The sequence below is a fragment of the Gracilinanus agilis genome, chromosome 1, assembly GCF_016433145.1.
Source record: "Gracilinanus agilis isolate LMUSP501 chromosome 1, AgileGrace, whole genome shotgun sequence".
Taxonomy (NCBI): Eukaryota; Metazoa; Chordata; class Mammalia; order Didelphimorphia; family Didelphidae; genus Gracilinanus; species Gracilinanus agilis.
In genome coordinates this window covers 559,676,302-559,694,628 of record NC_058130.1, presented here as the reverse complement: position 1 = coordinate 559,694,628, position 18,327 = coordinate 559,676,302, and the positions used below count along the sequence as shown (strand labels likewise).

General features: G+C 38.8%; 1 protein-coding gene across 2 annotated transcripts in view; it reads left to right on the top strand.

The window, feature by feature from the left end:
- Nucleotides 1-2,950: 2,950 nt before the first annotated feature.
- SPIRE1 (spire type actin nucleation factor 1) overlaps nt 2,951-18,327 on the top strand; it is a 248,136-nt gene continuing 232,759 nt past the window's right edge. For both annotated transcript variants that reach the window (XM_044667073.1, XM_044667065.1), the window contains exon 1: nt 2,951-3,419. In XM_044667073.1, the coding sequence (XP_044523008.1) occupies nt 3,050-3,419 (370 nt within the window). In that variant the 5' untranslated portion in view covers nt 2,951-3,049. The remainder of the gene's footprint in view (nt 3,420-18,327) is intronic.

Sequence of the window (18,327 nt, the reverse complement as noted above, 5' to 3'; positions counted from 1 at the left end):
TGGCACAGGCATTGTGTTAAGTTCTGGGGATACAAAAAGAGGCAAAGAACAATTTTTGCTCTCAAGGAGCTCACAATATACTGAGGAAGACAACAAGTAAACAAATATGAACAAACAAGGTAATTATAGGATAAATAGGAAATAATTAAGAGAAAGAAGGTGCAAGCCTCAGAACACTGTGGTTCCTCTTAAATGAGATTCACAACTACTTAAAAGAATTGTAATAACTTCTCAATAGGAAAACTAAAGGAAAGAAGAATGATTAGTGCCTAAAATATGAAATGCACATAGAGTACCCATTGTGCTGGTTCATCCATCCATATATACATCTTGGACAGATCTAGCAGATAGACACTGATTTGGATCTAGAATTAAATGGAAGGAAAAGAAGCAGACTATATTGCTTTGGGAAATTTTACATTTTTAATGACCTTAAGTTTCTCTCTAAAGCAAAACTCCATTTTTGCCAAGAAAACCTCAAATGGGGTAAAAAAGATTCATACATGAGTGAAAAATCATTAAATCATAATGAAATGAACCTTTCTTGATTCCTCCAATTGGAAATAATCTCTCCTTCCTTTGTGTCCCCATAGTGGTTTATATTTCTTCTATGGCACTTAATACAATCCTCCATGAAGTATATTTTCATCCTATCTCTTACTAAACTGTAAACTACTTTTGAATCAAGAGACTATCCTTTCATCTTTGTATTCCCTACTTGTCAAACATATGTCTTTCACACAGTAGTTGTTCTAAAGTTTGAATTAAGTTGATGCTGCTTATGTAAGCCCTCAATTGATTCCTTTCCCATTGATCAGTGATTCTTAAAAAAAAATTCCAATTCCTTTGTACTGTGGTGCCTTAAGACACAATAGTCTATGAGCTGTTATGACACTTCAAAGATTTATGATTTTGGTGGTTTGGGCAGCTGAAATTGCTCTCTCTCCAAGCATTGCTATTTATACTGACCACTATGACTTAGTAGATAGTTTTTAAGAGTTGCTGTGGCTGCATAATTCATCACCCTGAGACCATACTGTTGATAAGCTTCTCCATATTTATCTAGGGTGAATTTTCAGATGACATACATTCACTCAAAGTCTTTCTAAGTGGGTAAAGCCTGGTAGAGCTTATGCTCCAGTGTCACAATCTTCAAAAACCCAGGATACAAGGAAAGAAGAGGAGGACTTTGATGGAGCAGTGGGCTATATTCTCTTGCAATTTGTGCCAAAAGATTTCTTTGGCATTTTGGGCAGAATTCTACACATAAGAGGGCTGACATAAATAGAAATGTATAATCTCTCCCCCTCAAATAATGACTTTAGCAGTTTCCTTTAGTGGCTCTTTATCAGAACTATTCTGTAGTCTTATAGTGGAATCTTTCTAATTAAACTCACTACCACATCTCATTGCTTTACACAAGAATGATCTATCTAATATTGCTGCTATAAAGCTGGATTATATTTATAGGTTTATGATATTGGTTCAGTGTACTTTGGGAATATTTATTTGTCCCACCCTGTGGCTAATTATCCTCCAGTTCACCACTTAACACATTAGACATTGTGGTATCATCCATTCTTATCACATGAGTAGTCTGGGTTAATTGGGCTCTGATGAATGTTGTTGCGATGACTATGTTTCCAAATCGTGTTACTGGAGCCATTATCTTGATGTGAGATGTTACAGACAAAACTTGAACAGGAGCTGAAAATGACAAGGAGAATAGATGTAGAGGCAGCCACTGTTCTTAGTTGCCTTTATTTATTTTGGGGAGCTCCAGAGCTATATACTATTCATAATTTTACACTCCTTTTGGGGATGGATTCCTGAATTTGTGATTTCATTGATGAGGGAATTTGGAGGGAAACCTTCCTACATCAGGGCAAATTATTAACTGCTTCCTGATCTCCCATAATTCTAGTGTCCTCCCACTATCGTTTCTAATTTATTCCATAAATAACTTGTTTATACAAACTTTTAAAAAAATATTGTCTGCCCCGATAGGTGGAGAGCTCCTTGAGAGCAGGGATTATAGTTTGCTTTTGTATGTATCTCCAGCATTCAGTATAGTGCCTGGCACAGAGTATGAGCTTAATAAAATGATGACCTACTGACCAGGGAGTTGTTCAGGGGCAATGATTTGCCCAAGCTCACAATTCAGTTATGTGTAAGAGATAGAGTTCAAATCCAAGTCTCCCTGATTACTGAGGCTAAAGCTAACTTTATCGGCTGCAAACCATATGTCCCTCTTTTACAGACTTAGCGGGCAATTAAGTGACACCAGCCTGCCTGCTGGACTAAGCAGTGAATGAGGAGGACACAACCATGGTTTTGAGGGACGCTGGGCAGCTGGAGAAAAGCATGCCTTTTGCTAGGTAAACCTGAGCCACAGTCTCCTTAGACGCTGAACCCACTTTATGCTTTAGGCCTCATGCATCAATGTGACCTTGTAGTCAGTTGCACACACACACCACAAACACGTCTCCTTCACGGCCTCCCTTTCTAGGAGAGACTGGTGCTTTCCTGCCCGGGCCGGTGGCAGTTCCCTCCCGCAGGAGGCGCGGTGGTGATGCAAGTGAACACTGGGCGGTAACCTCAACCGCAGCTGCTTCAGAGCCCTCGGAGCCGAGAATCGGGAGCCCGGAGCTGGGAGCCGGGGGGCGGGGCTGGGCGGGGCTGTTGGGAAGGCTGAGTGGGACGGACGCCATTGCGTTGCTATGAGCTGGCTGGGGGGCTGCGGAGGCGCTTGTCAATAGGCGCGGAGGCGGCGGCCGCTGCGGGCTGAGACTGCATCCTCTTTCTGCTCCTTTTCCTGAGTTTCCCCTCCCCCCCGAAGCCCCTTCCCTTGGCGCTCGTCTGGACCCAGGCTCCCCGACTCTCGTCTCGCTCGGTCTGGGCGGGCGGCGCGCGCAGCTCCCGAGGCGCTCGAGCTGCTGAGCGGCGGCGGTTCCGGGGATGGGGAGGCGGCGGCGGGCGGAGGAGAAGATGCTCCTGGGCTGAGGCGAAGCCAAGGACGGAGAAGGAGAACCTGGCGGCTGCGAGAGGGATGGCTCATTCCGGAGGGGCCGCAGCTGTGCCCGGGGAAAGCGCCGAGCAGCGGGGTTCGGGCCCCTCGGCCTCGGGCCCGGGAGCGGCGGCGGCGGCGGGTGTGGACAGCGGGGGGCCGCGGGACTCACTGAGCCTGGAGGAGATCCTGCGGCTCTACAACCAGCCCATCAACGAGGAGCAGGCATGGGCCGTGTGCTACCAGTGCTGCGGCTCCCTGCGGGCCGCCGCCACTGGAGACCCGCGCAGCCGCCCCCGCCGCGTGCCCCGCCGCCGAGTGGAGGCGCCCGCGCAGATCCGCGTCTGGAGAGACGGCACCGTCACCCTGGCCCCCGGGCCGGGCGACTCTGGGGAGCCGCCCCCGGGTGCAGGTAAGCGCCCCCACACACACCGCCAGCGAGCGACCGCATCCCTCTCTCCCTTCAGGCGACCGTATCCTCCCCCATCCCGGGCGCAGTCCTGCGATCAACCAGGAGAGAAAATTTCGGGGTCACAAAACCCTTGTTTATGGTCTTGGGAGGCTGGGGAGTGTATGGGGGGATGACCTGGATCTAAACTCCCTCCCTCTCCTGGGCTTCTCTTTGCCCACCTGACACCCTGGTCAGCCTGGTTCCGGCGCCCACTGGGAGGAGCTGACAGACCCAGGGGCATGGGGTGCGGGGAGGAAAAAGCGGCGCTTTGGGGGCTGCTCTCCTGCCTGATGCAGAGCTAGCTCCCATGTAGGTCAGCAGCATCACGAGGGGTAAGGGAGGGAGGGGAAGGAGAAGCCCAGCAAAACAAAGAGAAGAGCTGTCAAGGGGAACTGTCCCATCTCTAACAAAACCGCTTGAGGGGGCTGGAGGGAAGAGGGGAAGAGATGTCACCTTCTGTTGTGACTGGATTTGGGAGTGGGGTTTTTGTTTTGGGTACCTTTTCATTTCCAGTTGGAGCTGAAGATGTAGCTGACGGTTACCAGTTATTCTTCCTTGAACTTTATACAACAGCTGCTCACAGTCTTTTATAAGGTTGTGTGGGTTGGGCCTTTTTTAATAAGATATTTCTATATTATATTTACATGCCATCTCTGAGCACATAACCTCATTGAGAACATTCAGCATTAGTTATTCATGGTGTGACAAGGCATTGTAAAATAGATTCATTATGTAGTTTAAACATCTACATAGAAGAAAATAGTAAAATAGTTCATGTTCCTTTTCTGCTTGAAAAAGCACTTTGGAATAGGAATTTGTCTTCAAATAGCACTTTAAATAAAATTCAAAAGATTTTAAGTTTTAGAATGTTAAGAGGAAATCCGATCCCTAAAGAAGATTCCAAAACCATCCTTGATAATTTTTTAGGATGAGATGGAGAGGAAAAGAACAAAATGACCATTAAAAGGCAAGCTAAACCAATGCAACTATCAACAATTTGGAAATAGGTCTTGAACAAGGACACATGTTAAAACCAGTGGAAATGTGCATCGGCCATGGGTGGGGGGGAGACCTGGGGGGGGGGGTGAAGGGGAAAGTAGGAGCTTGAATCATGGTAACCATGTTAAAAATGAATATTAATAAATGATTTAATAAAAAAAGGCAAGCTAAACTAATTGTGTTATATAAGAACACAAAGATGTTTCTGAAAGCAAGAAAAATAAGTGCTATTTTCCTGCGATTTAAATTAAACTTAGTCTGGATGATGAATCTTTAGCAGTAAATCAGTACTGATGAAGGTAATATGTTACACCTGACACCTGAAAAATCAGCACTTTAATTCCATTAAATCTTTAAGTTTGAAATAATAATTTTGGGGGGAGGAGAGAAGAAGTGGCCTTAGATCTATAATTTCATTGGTTGAGGGAATTTTCTCCACAAATCAGATCTGTACTTGCTGTGCTATTTAAATTCTTAGAGAATCCTAGGCCATTGAAAGGATGTGACAAGTTCAGAGTCACACAGCTACAAAGTTAATCAGTCACTTTTAAAGTTTATTATGTACCTATTATTTTTAAATTCCTGGGTAATTTAAATGAGCCTTGAAGTTTATAGTACTGACTTTTCATAGTGTGTTAGAAATCATAAAGCCACATATAGTATTTTGGGATTATAATTAGGAAAATAAAGGGTTTATTTAAAGCTACTTGGTCACCACAGAAGTAGTTAAGAGTACTGATTTTGAAAAGTGCACATTCTAGACTCCCTCATCTGTGAGGCATTGTAGTATAGTGGAAAGAATCCTGGGCAGGGAATAAGGAGCCCTTCAGCTCTGTGACCTTGGGAAACTCATTTAGCTCCTTTGAGACTTAGTTTCTTTATTTGTAAAACAAGACTGGACTAAATAAGTGAAGGCCTGAGCTTTAAAGTATATATTTTTGTATATTTCTCTGCCTGGTATCACTTGGAATCTTAAATGATGTTTAAACTGTTCTAGTTGGTAGGTCCATATAAGATACTGTATTAATAGTTTCTAGAGTTGCCTTTCACTTAATGACCTAATCTTAAGAACCAATTATTTTTCTTCATTGAGATATGAATTAAGTACTCAGTATAATAATATACTATCCACGTATGAGGAGAACTTATTAACATGGTGAAACTCTGAGTTATATGTTTGTTTGTTTGTTTTTTTGCCAGTAGTGAATATATTAAGGAGCTCTTCCAGTCCAGTGGCTTACCTTCCTGAGAAGGCTAGCTGGGTTCAGTAATAAAATCCATGTTGTCTTTAAGCACCTGTTGATTATTGTTAAGGGAGTACATATTGGTACATATTGTGGACATCCACATTCAAATCATTAGGATTTGGGGATTTAAAATCATTAAAACTTTGAGATATGGAAATGTGCTTTATGGAAGTATTTCCTTAGAAGATTAAGTTTGATCTTAATTTTTAGAAGTAATCTTTTCCTCACTCGATTTGTTCTTTTGGACATTGGTAGAAATCTCATCATGTAAGTAAGAAGGTGGAATCAGGCCAATATTTTTGTAATTAAAAGAAAAAAAAACTTTTGTGGATATGTTCAAGTATATTTACATGGTAGGAGATAATACTTGTTTTCTTCAGTTATCCATTCAATTGTTTTAAATGTTTTAACTTTTAAATCTCTTAAAATGTCACCTAAGTATAATAGCAATGTGTCTATGCGGTATTTAAAAAATAATTTTAGATACTAGTCAAATTACACCAGAAATGAGGTAGAACACCAAAATTGGGAAAAATTTTTAGCATAGACTAATTCCATCAATTTTACAGATGAGGAACCTGAGATCCAGAGAGGTTGCCGAAGGTTACAACTAGAAACACTGGAAAGAGCAATACATTTGGAATTGAGAGACCTGAATCTGATACTTAGTAATGTGACCATGGATAAGTGACAGCCTTTTTAAAACTCATTCTCTTCATCTTAAAATGGTAATAATGATACTTGATCTAGTTAGCCCATAGGAATTGTTGGGGAATACGTGTTTTGTAAAATAAATGCTAGAAAAATGTGAAATGAAGATCATTTGTTTTTATTTAGTGGTAGAACTGGGACTAGATTACATGTTTCCTGATTCCTAGTAGTATAGCTTTCTTTCTTAAGCGATTTAGAATTGAAATGCAATATTTCAGAAGTGTCTCAGATGGATAAATATTATTATTCTTGATGTTATTTTGGAGGGATTTTTACAAATATTGTTCATATTCTCCTCATAGCTTAGGAAGGAGTAAAGTGGTATAGGTCAATACTATCATTTGCTCTCCTGTCACCAAGGAAAAGTAATAGGTAACAGCAACTGTAGAAGAGATAGCACCTTATGTGCTTTAATGGTTTGTGCCAATTGTCCTTGTTGGCCTTTAGCAGTGAACACCTGGAGCATTACTTTTAGTTTGAAGCATGAAAGCTTGTAGAATTATTCAAATAGTTTAAATACAGTAGCAGGAAAATAGGGGATTGGTGGGTTTTTAATGATAAGCATAAGGAAATCTGCAAATATTAGAGAACATAATTTGAAGGAAGCGCAATTTGTATTTTAGCATTGTTTTTGCTCCCAGCATTGGAGAGGGAATGATGTGATCCAGACTGAGTCAAAATAGAGAAAAGAAAATTTGAACTCAGTTGTGAATGAACGTCCGAGAATGAAAACAATTAAATGATGAAAATAGACTCTTAAAAGGAGTGATATATTTGATTGAACCTACCTGTAGTGCCAGGGGAATAGTTGACCTAAGGAAGAATGAATGGAAAGACCTATGATTCTTCTGAGATTGTCAATTTAAAGCATTTTACTTTCTCAAATATTTATGTAATATAAGACCTAAGTCCTTCTCTATAGCTCTCATTTTACAAAGAAATCAATCAATAGATACTTGTTAAATGTCTATTCTATGCCAGGCACTGTGCTAGGCATAAGGTAAACTAATGAAAAAATGAAGCTGTCCCTGTTTTCTTATGGAACTTATATTTTATTGGGAGAGACATTATATACATAAATAAATACAGCATATGTACCAGAGAGGAAGGGCACTAAGAATTGTGGAGAGGGGGAAAGGCAGACAATTCTTCAAGTAGAATATGGTGCTTGAGCTGAGTTTTGAAGGAAATAAAGAGATCCTAAGAGGTGAAGGTTTAGAGGGAGTATTCTGAAGTCAAGGGAGATAGCCTGTGCAAAGGTATAGAGATGGGAGTGTCATGTGTGAGGACTAGTAAGAAGGCCAGTATGGCTAGATTATAGAGTACTTCAAGGACTATAATGATGTATAATGAGGCTGGAAAGGTAAATTGGGACCAGGATAGGAAGCGTTTTAAAAGCTAGGGGAGTTGATTTTTGGTTCTAGAAACAATTGGAATTAGCCATGATTGAGTAGGAGAGTAACATGGTCAGACCTACACTTAAGAGAGGGGCAACTAGGTGGCTCAGTGGAGAGAGAGCCAGGCCTAGAGATGGGAGGTTCTGGGTTCAAATGTGACCTCAGATACTTCCTAGCTGTGTGACCCTGAGCAAGTCAATTAACTCCCATTGCCTAGCCCTTACCACTCTTCTGCCTTGGAACCAATACATAATAAGTGTTTAAAGAAAAAGAAAATTTTGGGAACTGTGTGGAGATTAGACTAGAGTTGGGGAAAAATTTAAGGTAAGTCAACCAGTTGGGAGGCTAGCATTGAAGAAGTTCAAGTAAGAGATGAGGAGGGTCTGAATTCTGGTGGTCCTTGGATAAGTAGAGAGGAACTGGATGGGAAAGATCTTGTGGATGTAGACCATCCAGGGTATCCAGTCTGAAATTTTTAAAAGAAGTTAGTGATTGGAGACTGGAGCTAATGAAAGAGAAGAGGACTGGACTTAAAGATCTGGGAGTCATCTGTAGTGAGATGAAAGAAATTGAGATACATATGTAATTAACTTTTTTTTTTTTAACATAACTATTGGGTAGACGGGAAAAGATTAGAGTGTAAACCCCTTGAAAGTAGGAATTGTTTCATTCTTTGTGTATGTGTCCCTAACAGTCTCGAGCACATACTTAGTATTTAAATGCTTATTAATTGATTGACTTTTGTTTATTACCTTGTCACCAAACTAATCTTTTTACTGCCATTTCAAACCTATGAAACATATTATATAATATTCCAAACATGAACATGTCATAAATATTAAATTATTTTTATGAGGCCTAACAGAAAATTAATATAATTAGGATTAAATATGAGAAAATTAGCTTAATTAACCTATAGGACCAAATGCTCATCTCATAGAAATTTTGTTGATTGAAATAATTTTTCTTATGTTCTCAGTCTCTAATAATTTTATAACTTTTGTTTGTGTAGTAGGTACATATATATTTTTTTAATTTTTTTTTATTTTTAAACCCTTAACTTCTATGTATTAGTTCCTTGGTGGAAGAGTGGTAAGGGTAGGCAACGGGGGGTCAAGTGACTTGCCCAAGGTCACACAGCTGGGAAGTGTCTGAGGCCAGATTTGAACTTAGGACCTCCTGTCTCTAGGCCTGGCTCTCAATCCACTGAGCTACCCAGCTGCCCCGGTATATATTTTTTGAAAGTATAGATTTTTCTTGATTTGATTGATTGACACCTTGGTATAGTGGTTTGAGCACCTGACTTGAAGTGAGGAAAACTGGTTTGAATACTGCTTCTGGATTTACTACTTGTGTTACCCCTGGCAAGTAACTTAACCTCCCTTTCTCAGTTTCCTAGTCTGTAAAATGACTGTGATAGTAGCAATTTCCTTAGGTTTATTAAGAGGGGTAAATGAGAATATATGGAGAGCACTTTACAAACATTAATACACTGTATGTATTAGTTATTATCCAAAAGGGAAGGAGAAAGAAAAGGAATAAGCATTTATAAACTACCTACTCTGTGCCAGGCTACAAATATATCTGATTCTTAGCAACAATCCTGTGTAGTAGGTGATATTATCTCCATTTTACAGATAGGGAAACTAAGGCATACAGAGAATAAGTGACTTGTCCAAGATCACGGAGTTAGTGTCTCAGTTCAGATTTGAACTCTGGTTTTGCTGACTAGGCCTAACACTTCATCTACTCTATCACCAACTGTCTCCCCAAAGTGTATTCCAAAAGTTTTAGTGTAGTTTTAAGCTTTAATAACAAATTAATAAAAAAAATTTAAAGGAGGAATCCAGAGAAAAGGAGTTTGTTTTAATAGCTTAAAGGAAGTTTTCCTAAAATGAACAATGACAGTGTTTGTGCATATTAATAAAAAAATAAGACTGATTTCTTATAATGAACATTCTAACTTTTGTTGGGTATTTTAAAAGAGGATATAATGAGGGGGGCAACAAGGTGGCTCATTGTATAGAGAGAGCTGAGCCTGGAAAAAGGAGATCCAAGGCTTAGTTGTGTCCAGGCTGGGCCAGAAGGGTAGTGGAGAACAAAGCTCCAGCTTTTACTAGATCAATATAGCCTCCAGGCCTGATTGTCAACTAGTTATAGATATTAGATTGACAGGGTCTACAACCCCCATTCCTTATCCTGTCTATCCTTTTCCTGATTATAGGTTATAGATAAAGAGTGTTTAACAAGTACCTTCCTGAGTGATCTTTATATCATGACCCTTGGGGAGGGAGCAAACGCAGTCAGATACCAAACATGACCCAAGGCAAATCAAAGCCCTATAACAATTTATCGAACCCCAGGTGGGACCTGAAAGGGTTACCCATCCACCTAACCTTTCGGGGTCCTCCCTGGGCAACTGTTAGAGAAAAGGGGAAATTATAACAACTATTAAGGGTGATCGGGGTTGGTGTTCCTCCATCATCCGCAGCTAGGGAGAATATATAGATACATTCACATCACCATATACCTATATCTCCTTAGGCCCTTTTTGTTATAACATTGTGGGGAATGAATGGGGAAGTGACATGGCTAGACTTGTTCTTTAGGATGATAACTTTGACTGTTGAGTTCAGGATAGACTGCAGTAGAGAGAAGTTTGACTTGGGAAGACTGACCAGCAGACTATTGCAATAGTCCAGGTACGAGGTCACCATGGTCTGTGCTGGTGTGGTGGCAGCGTCAAAGAAGAGAAGGGAGTGTATATATACAAGAGATATTACAAAGGTAAAATTTACAGACCTTGTTAGCAGATTGGATATGGGGAGTGAGAGAGTGTGGAGTTGAGGATGACAGTTTGTGAGTCTGTGTGACTGGGATATGGGTAGTACTCTAGGTAATAATAGGGATGTTAGGAAGATTGGAGGGTTTTGTGGTGAAAAATAATGAGTTTTTTGGAAATGTTGAATTTAAGAACATCTAGTACAAAATGTCTAATAGGCTGATGGAGATGTGAAACTGGAAGTCAGCAGAGGGGGTAGGGCTGGATAATTAAATTTGAGAATCATCAGCATAGAGATGATAATTGAATCCATAACAGCTGATGAGTTCACCAAATGAAACAGAGAGAAAAGAAGAGGACTAAGAACAGAGACTTGTAGGTCACCTAAGGTTAGCATTCTTGAAACTAGCATAGTACTTGTAAAATGGAATCTAGAAATAATAGGCAGGTTTTCTGACCCTACAGATAGGTGAGCCGGTGTCCACTCTGTAATGTGATTTATGTGGTTACTAACAAGTCTATCTGGGTCCAAAATTGCCTTCTGCACTAACCTGTCTTGATGTTTAAATGCCACCGTTAGAGATTGGCCCTTTTAGATTTAAAGACTTTTTAAGTCTCAAAAATTGATTAGTACGATACAGATAACACTGTGGAGGATATCACCATAACAAGCTGTTATTAGCTAATACCTCATAGTTTATCAGATTCTTTACTAAGAAGGAGGAAGAAATGACAGAAACTCAGGAAAAAGAAAGAAAGGCAAAACTTGTTCTTTTGGTCAACCTTAGCCAAAAAATAAAAACAAACTTACTTGGAAAATGAATATATATGAATGGAGAAATTTTTAAAAAGTATTTGTTGGCACTTACTTTGTGCCAGTCATGATGGTAAAAGCCGGCAATACAAATAGAAAACTGAGAGAGTTTTTGCCTTCAAATAGTTCATATTGGGAATAGGAGGATATAATCTCACCCCCAAAAGCAACACACACACACACACACACACACACACACACACACACACACATACACACACACACACACACACGGGTTCAGTTGGAGGGAAGATGGGAAGGTTTAGTGATATTTATGTGAAATGGCAGAGTGGATGGGAAGGCCTAGGGGTCAAAGGGTACATTGATAGGATGGATGACAGTACTTCAAGTCATGGAGGGCTTAGTGGCAAGTCGAAAGGTCATCCCTTTGTCCACCAGAAAACATATGTCATTCAGTGCCTTACTGCTAAAAAGGAAAGTGAAACACTACTTCATCCTGGGATCCATTGGCTGCCAGTTTTAGATAGGCCCATGGTATAGTACTGACTATAGTCCACCTTGGCCATAATCTCTGCCATTGCTGACCCTTTTTTCCTGTCAGATGTGGAAGAAGTGATGTAGACTGAGGGAGTGCTTGCTGGGTTCCATGACTTCCACAGAGCAGTTGTAGCTCTGGTTTCCTTTGAATTCCTTCACCAGCTATTTTTGAAGCTGTTTTCCACTCTTGAGGGGGCAGGATGACTGGGAAGCATACTAAAAATTTTTGTTTTAATTTCTTCAAATATATATTTTGACAAACTTGAAGAAAAAGCACTGATTTCAAAAGAAATATTTTATTCTTGGTTACTTATTTTTTGCATCATCTACAGAAAAACTTTAATCCTTTAATAACTTTCCCCTTCCTGTTAGCACATTTCTGTTTGCTTCCATTATGGCTAGTTATGTGTTCAGAGAATGGAAACTATCTGAGTAGTTGAATAGTAAGGCTATAGTTCTACTAATGAAGGAAATTGCAGTTAAATGGCAGGATAGCTCACATTTAAGCTTGCAATTATCACAAAGAAGGAGAGACATGGGGAAAAGAAAGGTATTGGAAAAGTGGATTATATTATATGCCTGGAGACAATAATAACCTTTATTTCAAAGGATATTTGATCATAATGTTTTTGATGTTAATGATAAATATTTCTAAAAAAAGGCAATCATGAAAATAACTCCAGCTTGCACCCTAATATCCGTGAGGTTGAAAGGGTAAATTCTTCAAAGGAATTCATAAGACTCTCCAAACTAAATCATCATAAGCTCTGATACTTGCTGTTTTTAATGCAAAGGACAGTAGTGTCTTTTTTTGTCTGTTAAAATGCAGCCAATTTTATTTTATTGCTGGTATTATTTGGTGCTTATGTCCAATGCTCACTCTTACTTTTTATGAAGTTTTCTGTGATCTGGTAGTGCTAGGATTTCTGTCTAATCTACTAAGTTTTTGATTTAATTTCTTTCTTTCTCATAAGTCAGACTTTGCTAAAGACTTCTCCCCATCCTTACCTTTCCTCTTTGCATGGAACTAATCCAGAATCAGTATATATAGATATGACTTGGAGAATATAATCAAATTCTTAATAGAATTTCCCTATCACTTTATCCTCAATAATTAATATTGAGGAGAAAGCTGCAATTGTTTTTCTAGTGGTCTTTCCCCAAATACTTTAGTACTACAATACATGATGACCAATTCTAGCTCATAAAATGTTTCTTATTGTTATAAGGTAAAACCCAGTGCCTCTCCTTTTTCCTTTCTTTGCCTCTCCAGGGAGGCTCTGTGAGCCATCTTTCCATGTAGTTTCCATTTCCTTTTTTCTTTTGGTTTAATTTATAGCAAGAATATCAAGTGGATATTATTCACTTTATTCAGTAGTATATTTCTTTGCTAGTCATTGGATATGATCTTACATATAAAGGACCAGCAATAAAATTGAAGTTTTTGTTCAGTGTTCTTAACTGTATGTTTCTTTGCACCTTTTGCTTCCTGTGTGGCCACTGTTAGAGCAAAAAGGGAAAAGGTATATATAGAACTTAAGACTATTTTTGATTTTTTTTTATTTCATGGGCTGCCCTGGGCAAAAAATAAGTTTATCACTAGATGACCACCACCCTTCTGATGATGTACTTTTTTACAATGATTAGTTAGATCTTTTACCAAGCTTAGATGATCATTTTTCATATATGTTCTGCTGCATGCAAAGACAGGCATGTTCATGTATGAAAACACTAGAAGGAATTTATAGTCATGCCTATTCTGGAGTATTTTTACAAGTTAAAGTGATTACCTAGAAATTATTTCTGTCATTTCATAGTATTAGAATCATTAAAGTCTCAACTGTATTCTTTCCTCCCTTTGTTCCCTATTGCCTTAATGGAAAAGAGAGAGAATTATCTGTCCAGATATTTATTTTAAAAACAAAACAAAAAGCTCAAGAAAATGTTGGCTTATAGTTGCATTTAGTTTTTGTTTTGTATCAGATGGGATATTTTATGGAGAACAATCAGTGAAGCATTTGTTAAGCCTTTGCTATGTGTGTGTCAGATATTGTGTTGAGGGCTGGAAGGCTTTAGAGTGCAATGGAATAGTTTTAAATAAATCTGGAAAGGTTGTGAAGAGATTGAGTTGTTGAATAGAAGATGAAATTTTATCATAGAGACAGTAAGTTATTGGAGCTTTTGTGTGTGTGTAAGTAAGGGCAGGGAGAGAGATAGAGACAGAGAAATGGTCAGATCACTTTGCCAGCTGATTTGAGGATGGGTTAGAATGGAAGAGGTTTAAGGCAGGAAGACTAATTAGAAGGCTGTTGAAATAGTCCAGGCAAGCAGAGGTAATTAAGGCCTGATCTAGGGTGTGGCTGTGAATACAAAAAAAAGGGGATCAGATACAAGAGATGTTTTGGATAATGAAATGACAATGAAGCATGGGGAAGATTGAGAAGACCGAAAAAAAAAAAAACACCTTTGTGTGAAATCCTGGATAGAAATAAGGGGAAGTCCAGAGGAGAGATGGGTTTGATTTTCTGATAATGAATTCTGTTTTGGATATGTTGAGTTTGAGATGCCTATGAGTTATCTAGCTGGAAATGTCCAAAAGGAAGTTGGTGGTGAAAGACTAGAGCTAAAGAGAGTGACTAAGGCTGTATATAAAAGATTGTATATATAAATCTGTGAGTTATCTCCATAATATATGATGAGCCAGCAAAGAATGCTGAAGAGTGGTCAGAGGCAAGAGGGAAGTCCAAGAGAGAGCAATATCATGAAATCCTGGAGAATGTCAGTTTAGAAGCCAGATTGGAAAGGGTTGAGAAGTGAGTAAGAGAAGAGGAAGTGGAAGCAATGAGAATAGACAACTTTTTTTCTAGAATTTCAGATAATTCAGCCTCTACTGATCCACAAATAGTGAAGACTTGGGAATTGTGAAAGCATTTTCATTTAGTCTGCAGAGTTTTATTTACAGTGTTTGCCTATCTCATGCTTGCTTATACAGTATTCCTGTTTTTCTGCTTCACTCCTGTTTTCACACTCACATACATTCCTTTCTGTGTATAATTATATTCCTCCAGGAAAGTAGTGCTTTGTAGTCATACCTTACTAATTGTAATAGTATCATTCTGAAGCAGGTTATTTGTAAGGCTGTATCTCTATTTTACGTGTGGAGAATCTGAAAATCAGAAAAATGATTTGTCCACTCAGTGGCTGTGGTAGAGCTAAGAATAGACTCTGTATTTCCTGACACATAAAATGATTGCATTACTAGTAAGCATACATTGGCATTATTTTTTTTTAATTTTTTAAACCCTAATATCTTTTATATATATCCTTCTATATTAATTTTTTTATTTGTTATAGGACTAGGCAATGGGGGTTAAGTGACTTGCCCAGGGTCACATTGGCATTATTTTGATGAAGCATACTTTAAAAAATTGGCCTTGTGATTTCACTGGTTCTGGGAGTTATTATTAAGGGACTTCCTCCATCAGTGCAGATAAGTGCCAAGATTTTTATTCCTATTCAGATGTTCCATGGTTCCTCAACCCTCTCAGCTGAGAACCTTGCCTCATATTTTACTGGAAAAAAAATTGAGGTCTTTTGCTAAGTTCTCTTTTCTTCCTTCCTCCTCATCTCACCCACAAATGTACCACTTCCATGTTCAAGAATTCTGAAATCTCATCTGACCATAAGCTTTTGGCTTTCATCTTTTCCTCCCCTTTCCCTTATATAAACCCTTCTCTTTATCCACAGTGACTTCCAATTCCTTGACCTCTCATTTCTCTCCTAGGCTGTCTCCCCTGTACTAGTCATTCTCTCCTTTTCTCATCTTGACTCCTTGGTGAACAGATTCAACTCTATACTCTACTCCCCTTGAATCCCTAGCCCCCTTATCTTTATTGCTGATTGTGTCCAGCCAAGCCTCAGCCTTGAATCACTCCCACCATTCATCATCCTCTATAGGTGTGGTGCTGTTCCCTAAAAAGGGAAAGGACCTATTTGTACAAAAAATTTTTGCAGCTCTTTTTGTAGTAGGAAAGAGTTGGAAATTGAGGGGATGCCCAGCAATCAGTATGGCCGAACAAATTGTTGTATATGATAATCATGAAATCCTGTTGTGTTATAAGAAATGACAAGTAGGATGATTTCAGAAAAGTCTGGAAAGACATATGAATTGATGCAAAGTGAAGTGAGCAGAACCAGAAGAACATTGTACACAACTGTTAATGACTTAGCTATTCTCAGCAATGCAGTGATCCAAGACAGTACCAGAGATGAAAAATATCCACTTGCCCTTTGAGAAAGAACTGATGAAGTCTGAATGCAGACTGAAACATACTCTATTTAATTTTTTTCTTTTTCTTTTTTTTTTCATTTGAGATCTCTTCCACAAAGTGACTAATGTGGAAAAATATTTCATGTAATTAAACATGTAAAATCTATTTCAAATTGCATACTGTTTCAGTGTGGGGAGGTCAGAAAGGGAGTGAGGAGGAAGGGTCAGAAGAAGAGAGTTTCCTCACATCACTCCATTTGCTTTGTGAACCAACGGCAATGAACAAATTGGTGTTTCTCACATAAGTCATTCCATCTCTTGATTCCAAATTTTTATTGGCTTTTCCCTGTACTTGGAATATTCTTCCCCCTTCATCTTCTGGCTTCCTTCAAAATGCCAGCTGAATCCTACTTTCTGTAAGAAGGCTTCTCTGCTGCTTCAAAATCTTAGAGCCTTCCATTTGAGATTATTTTCAGTTTATCCTGTATATATATTCTTGCACATAATTGTTTACAAATTGCCCCTCTCATTAGACTGTGAGCTCCTTAAGAACAGAGATCTTTTTAAAAATTTATTTTTTTTATCTTTGTACCCCCAGCATTTATCATAGTGCTTGTGGTATAATAGTTGATTTAAAAAAAGTTGTTTACTTGATTTGACCATCTCCAAAACTTATGCTTTTAAAGTGCTTGAAGCCTAAAAGCTCGAGTGACTTGTTTCAGTCAATATGTGTCAGAGGAAGGAAGCATCTTCTGCAGTGTGTGAAGTACTTTGTGCCAGGCAGGCTCTGGGGATTCAAAAAGGAAACTAGCCAAGGTTTCTGCTCTCTAGGAACTTAAGACATGGACTCACAAGCACATTGCAAGTAATTTTAATTCTCTATGTCTGTTTCCTCGTTTGTAAAACAGTGATAATTATACCTGTGTGATCTTCCTCATGGGATTGTTTGAGGCTCAAATGAGATAACATGTAGAGTTCTTTATAATTCTTTTAAAGTGCAGTACAAGTACTACATACTACTGCTGCATTGTTGGAAATGTTTAAACAATTACATGAAAAATTTGAGGAGAAAGGAATGGTTGTTCATTGAGTAGATCAGGGAACATCCGAGATTAGATTTGAACTCAATGAAGGAGATTTCAACAAATGGAAATTGGGGATGGAGGAGTCAATTTTGTATGTAGGGATTCAGATATATAGACACAGAGGTCACTGAGGGAAGGATGAAAGTGGGAAAGAGAAGGAAGGAGAAAGAGACTGCAAGTGGGGAAACCAATTATAAGAATATTATAGTAGATTAGAGGCAGCTGGGTGGCTCAGTGGATTGAGAACCAGGCCTAGAGACAGGAGGTCCTGGGTTCAAATTTGACCTCAGACACTAGCTGTATGACCCTGGTCAAGACATTTGACCCCCATTGCCTAGCCCTGACTGCTCTTCCACCTTGGAAACAATACATCATATTGATTCTATGATGGAGGGTAAGAGTTTGAAAAAATTTTTTTAAAGACTATTATAGTAGATTAGGTTAAAAATATGGCCTGAATGAATATGGTGGCAGTTCAGTGCCAGTGTGAGATACCATGGAGTTAATTTCAACAGAACTTGGAAGCTGATTATATGTGGAGGATAAGGTAGAAGAATTAAAAAAAATCCCTCAGAGGTTTGGTAACTGATGATCAGGATGAAGGAACAATGAAGTTAAGAGGTTTTTGTTGGAAGATGATTTCAAGTTTGGACCTATTGAGTTGAAAGGTGATGGAAAGCCAGGTGGTAGAGATGTCCAGCAGGCAGTTTGAAATACAGTCCTATAGTTTAGAGGACAGGTGAAGAGCCTTCTGCATAGGAGTGATAATTGAAGTAATGGGAATGAGTGTCTTTGTCAACTTTATTTTCAAAACATGTTTTCCTTATGTTACTAAGGAAACATGTCTTTACTAAGTTTGCTTATAAGTGGGTGATTAGTCTATTATAGTATACATTATTACATGGGGCTATCCAGCATCTTATACTTTTTACCCCATTTTCAATAATTAATTATCTTTTATTGCTCTATTTTCTATCTTCCCTTTCCTTAGAATGAGTCTATAGTTTGGTCAAGTCAAGTCAAGGAAAAATAAATAGATTTTTTATGTCAACTTTGCTGGGATACA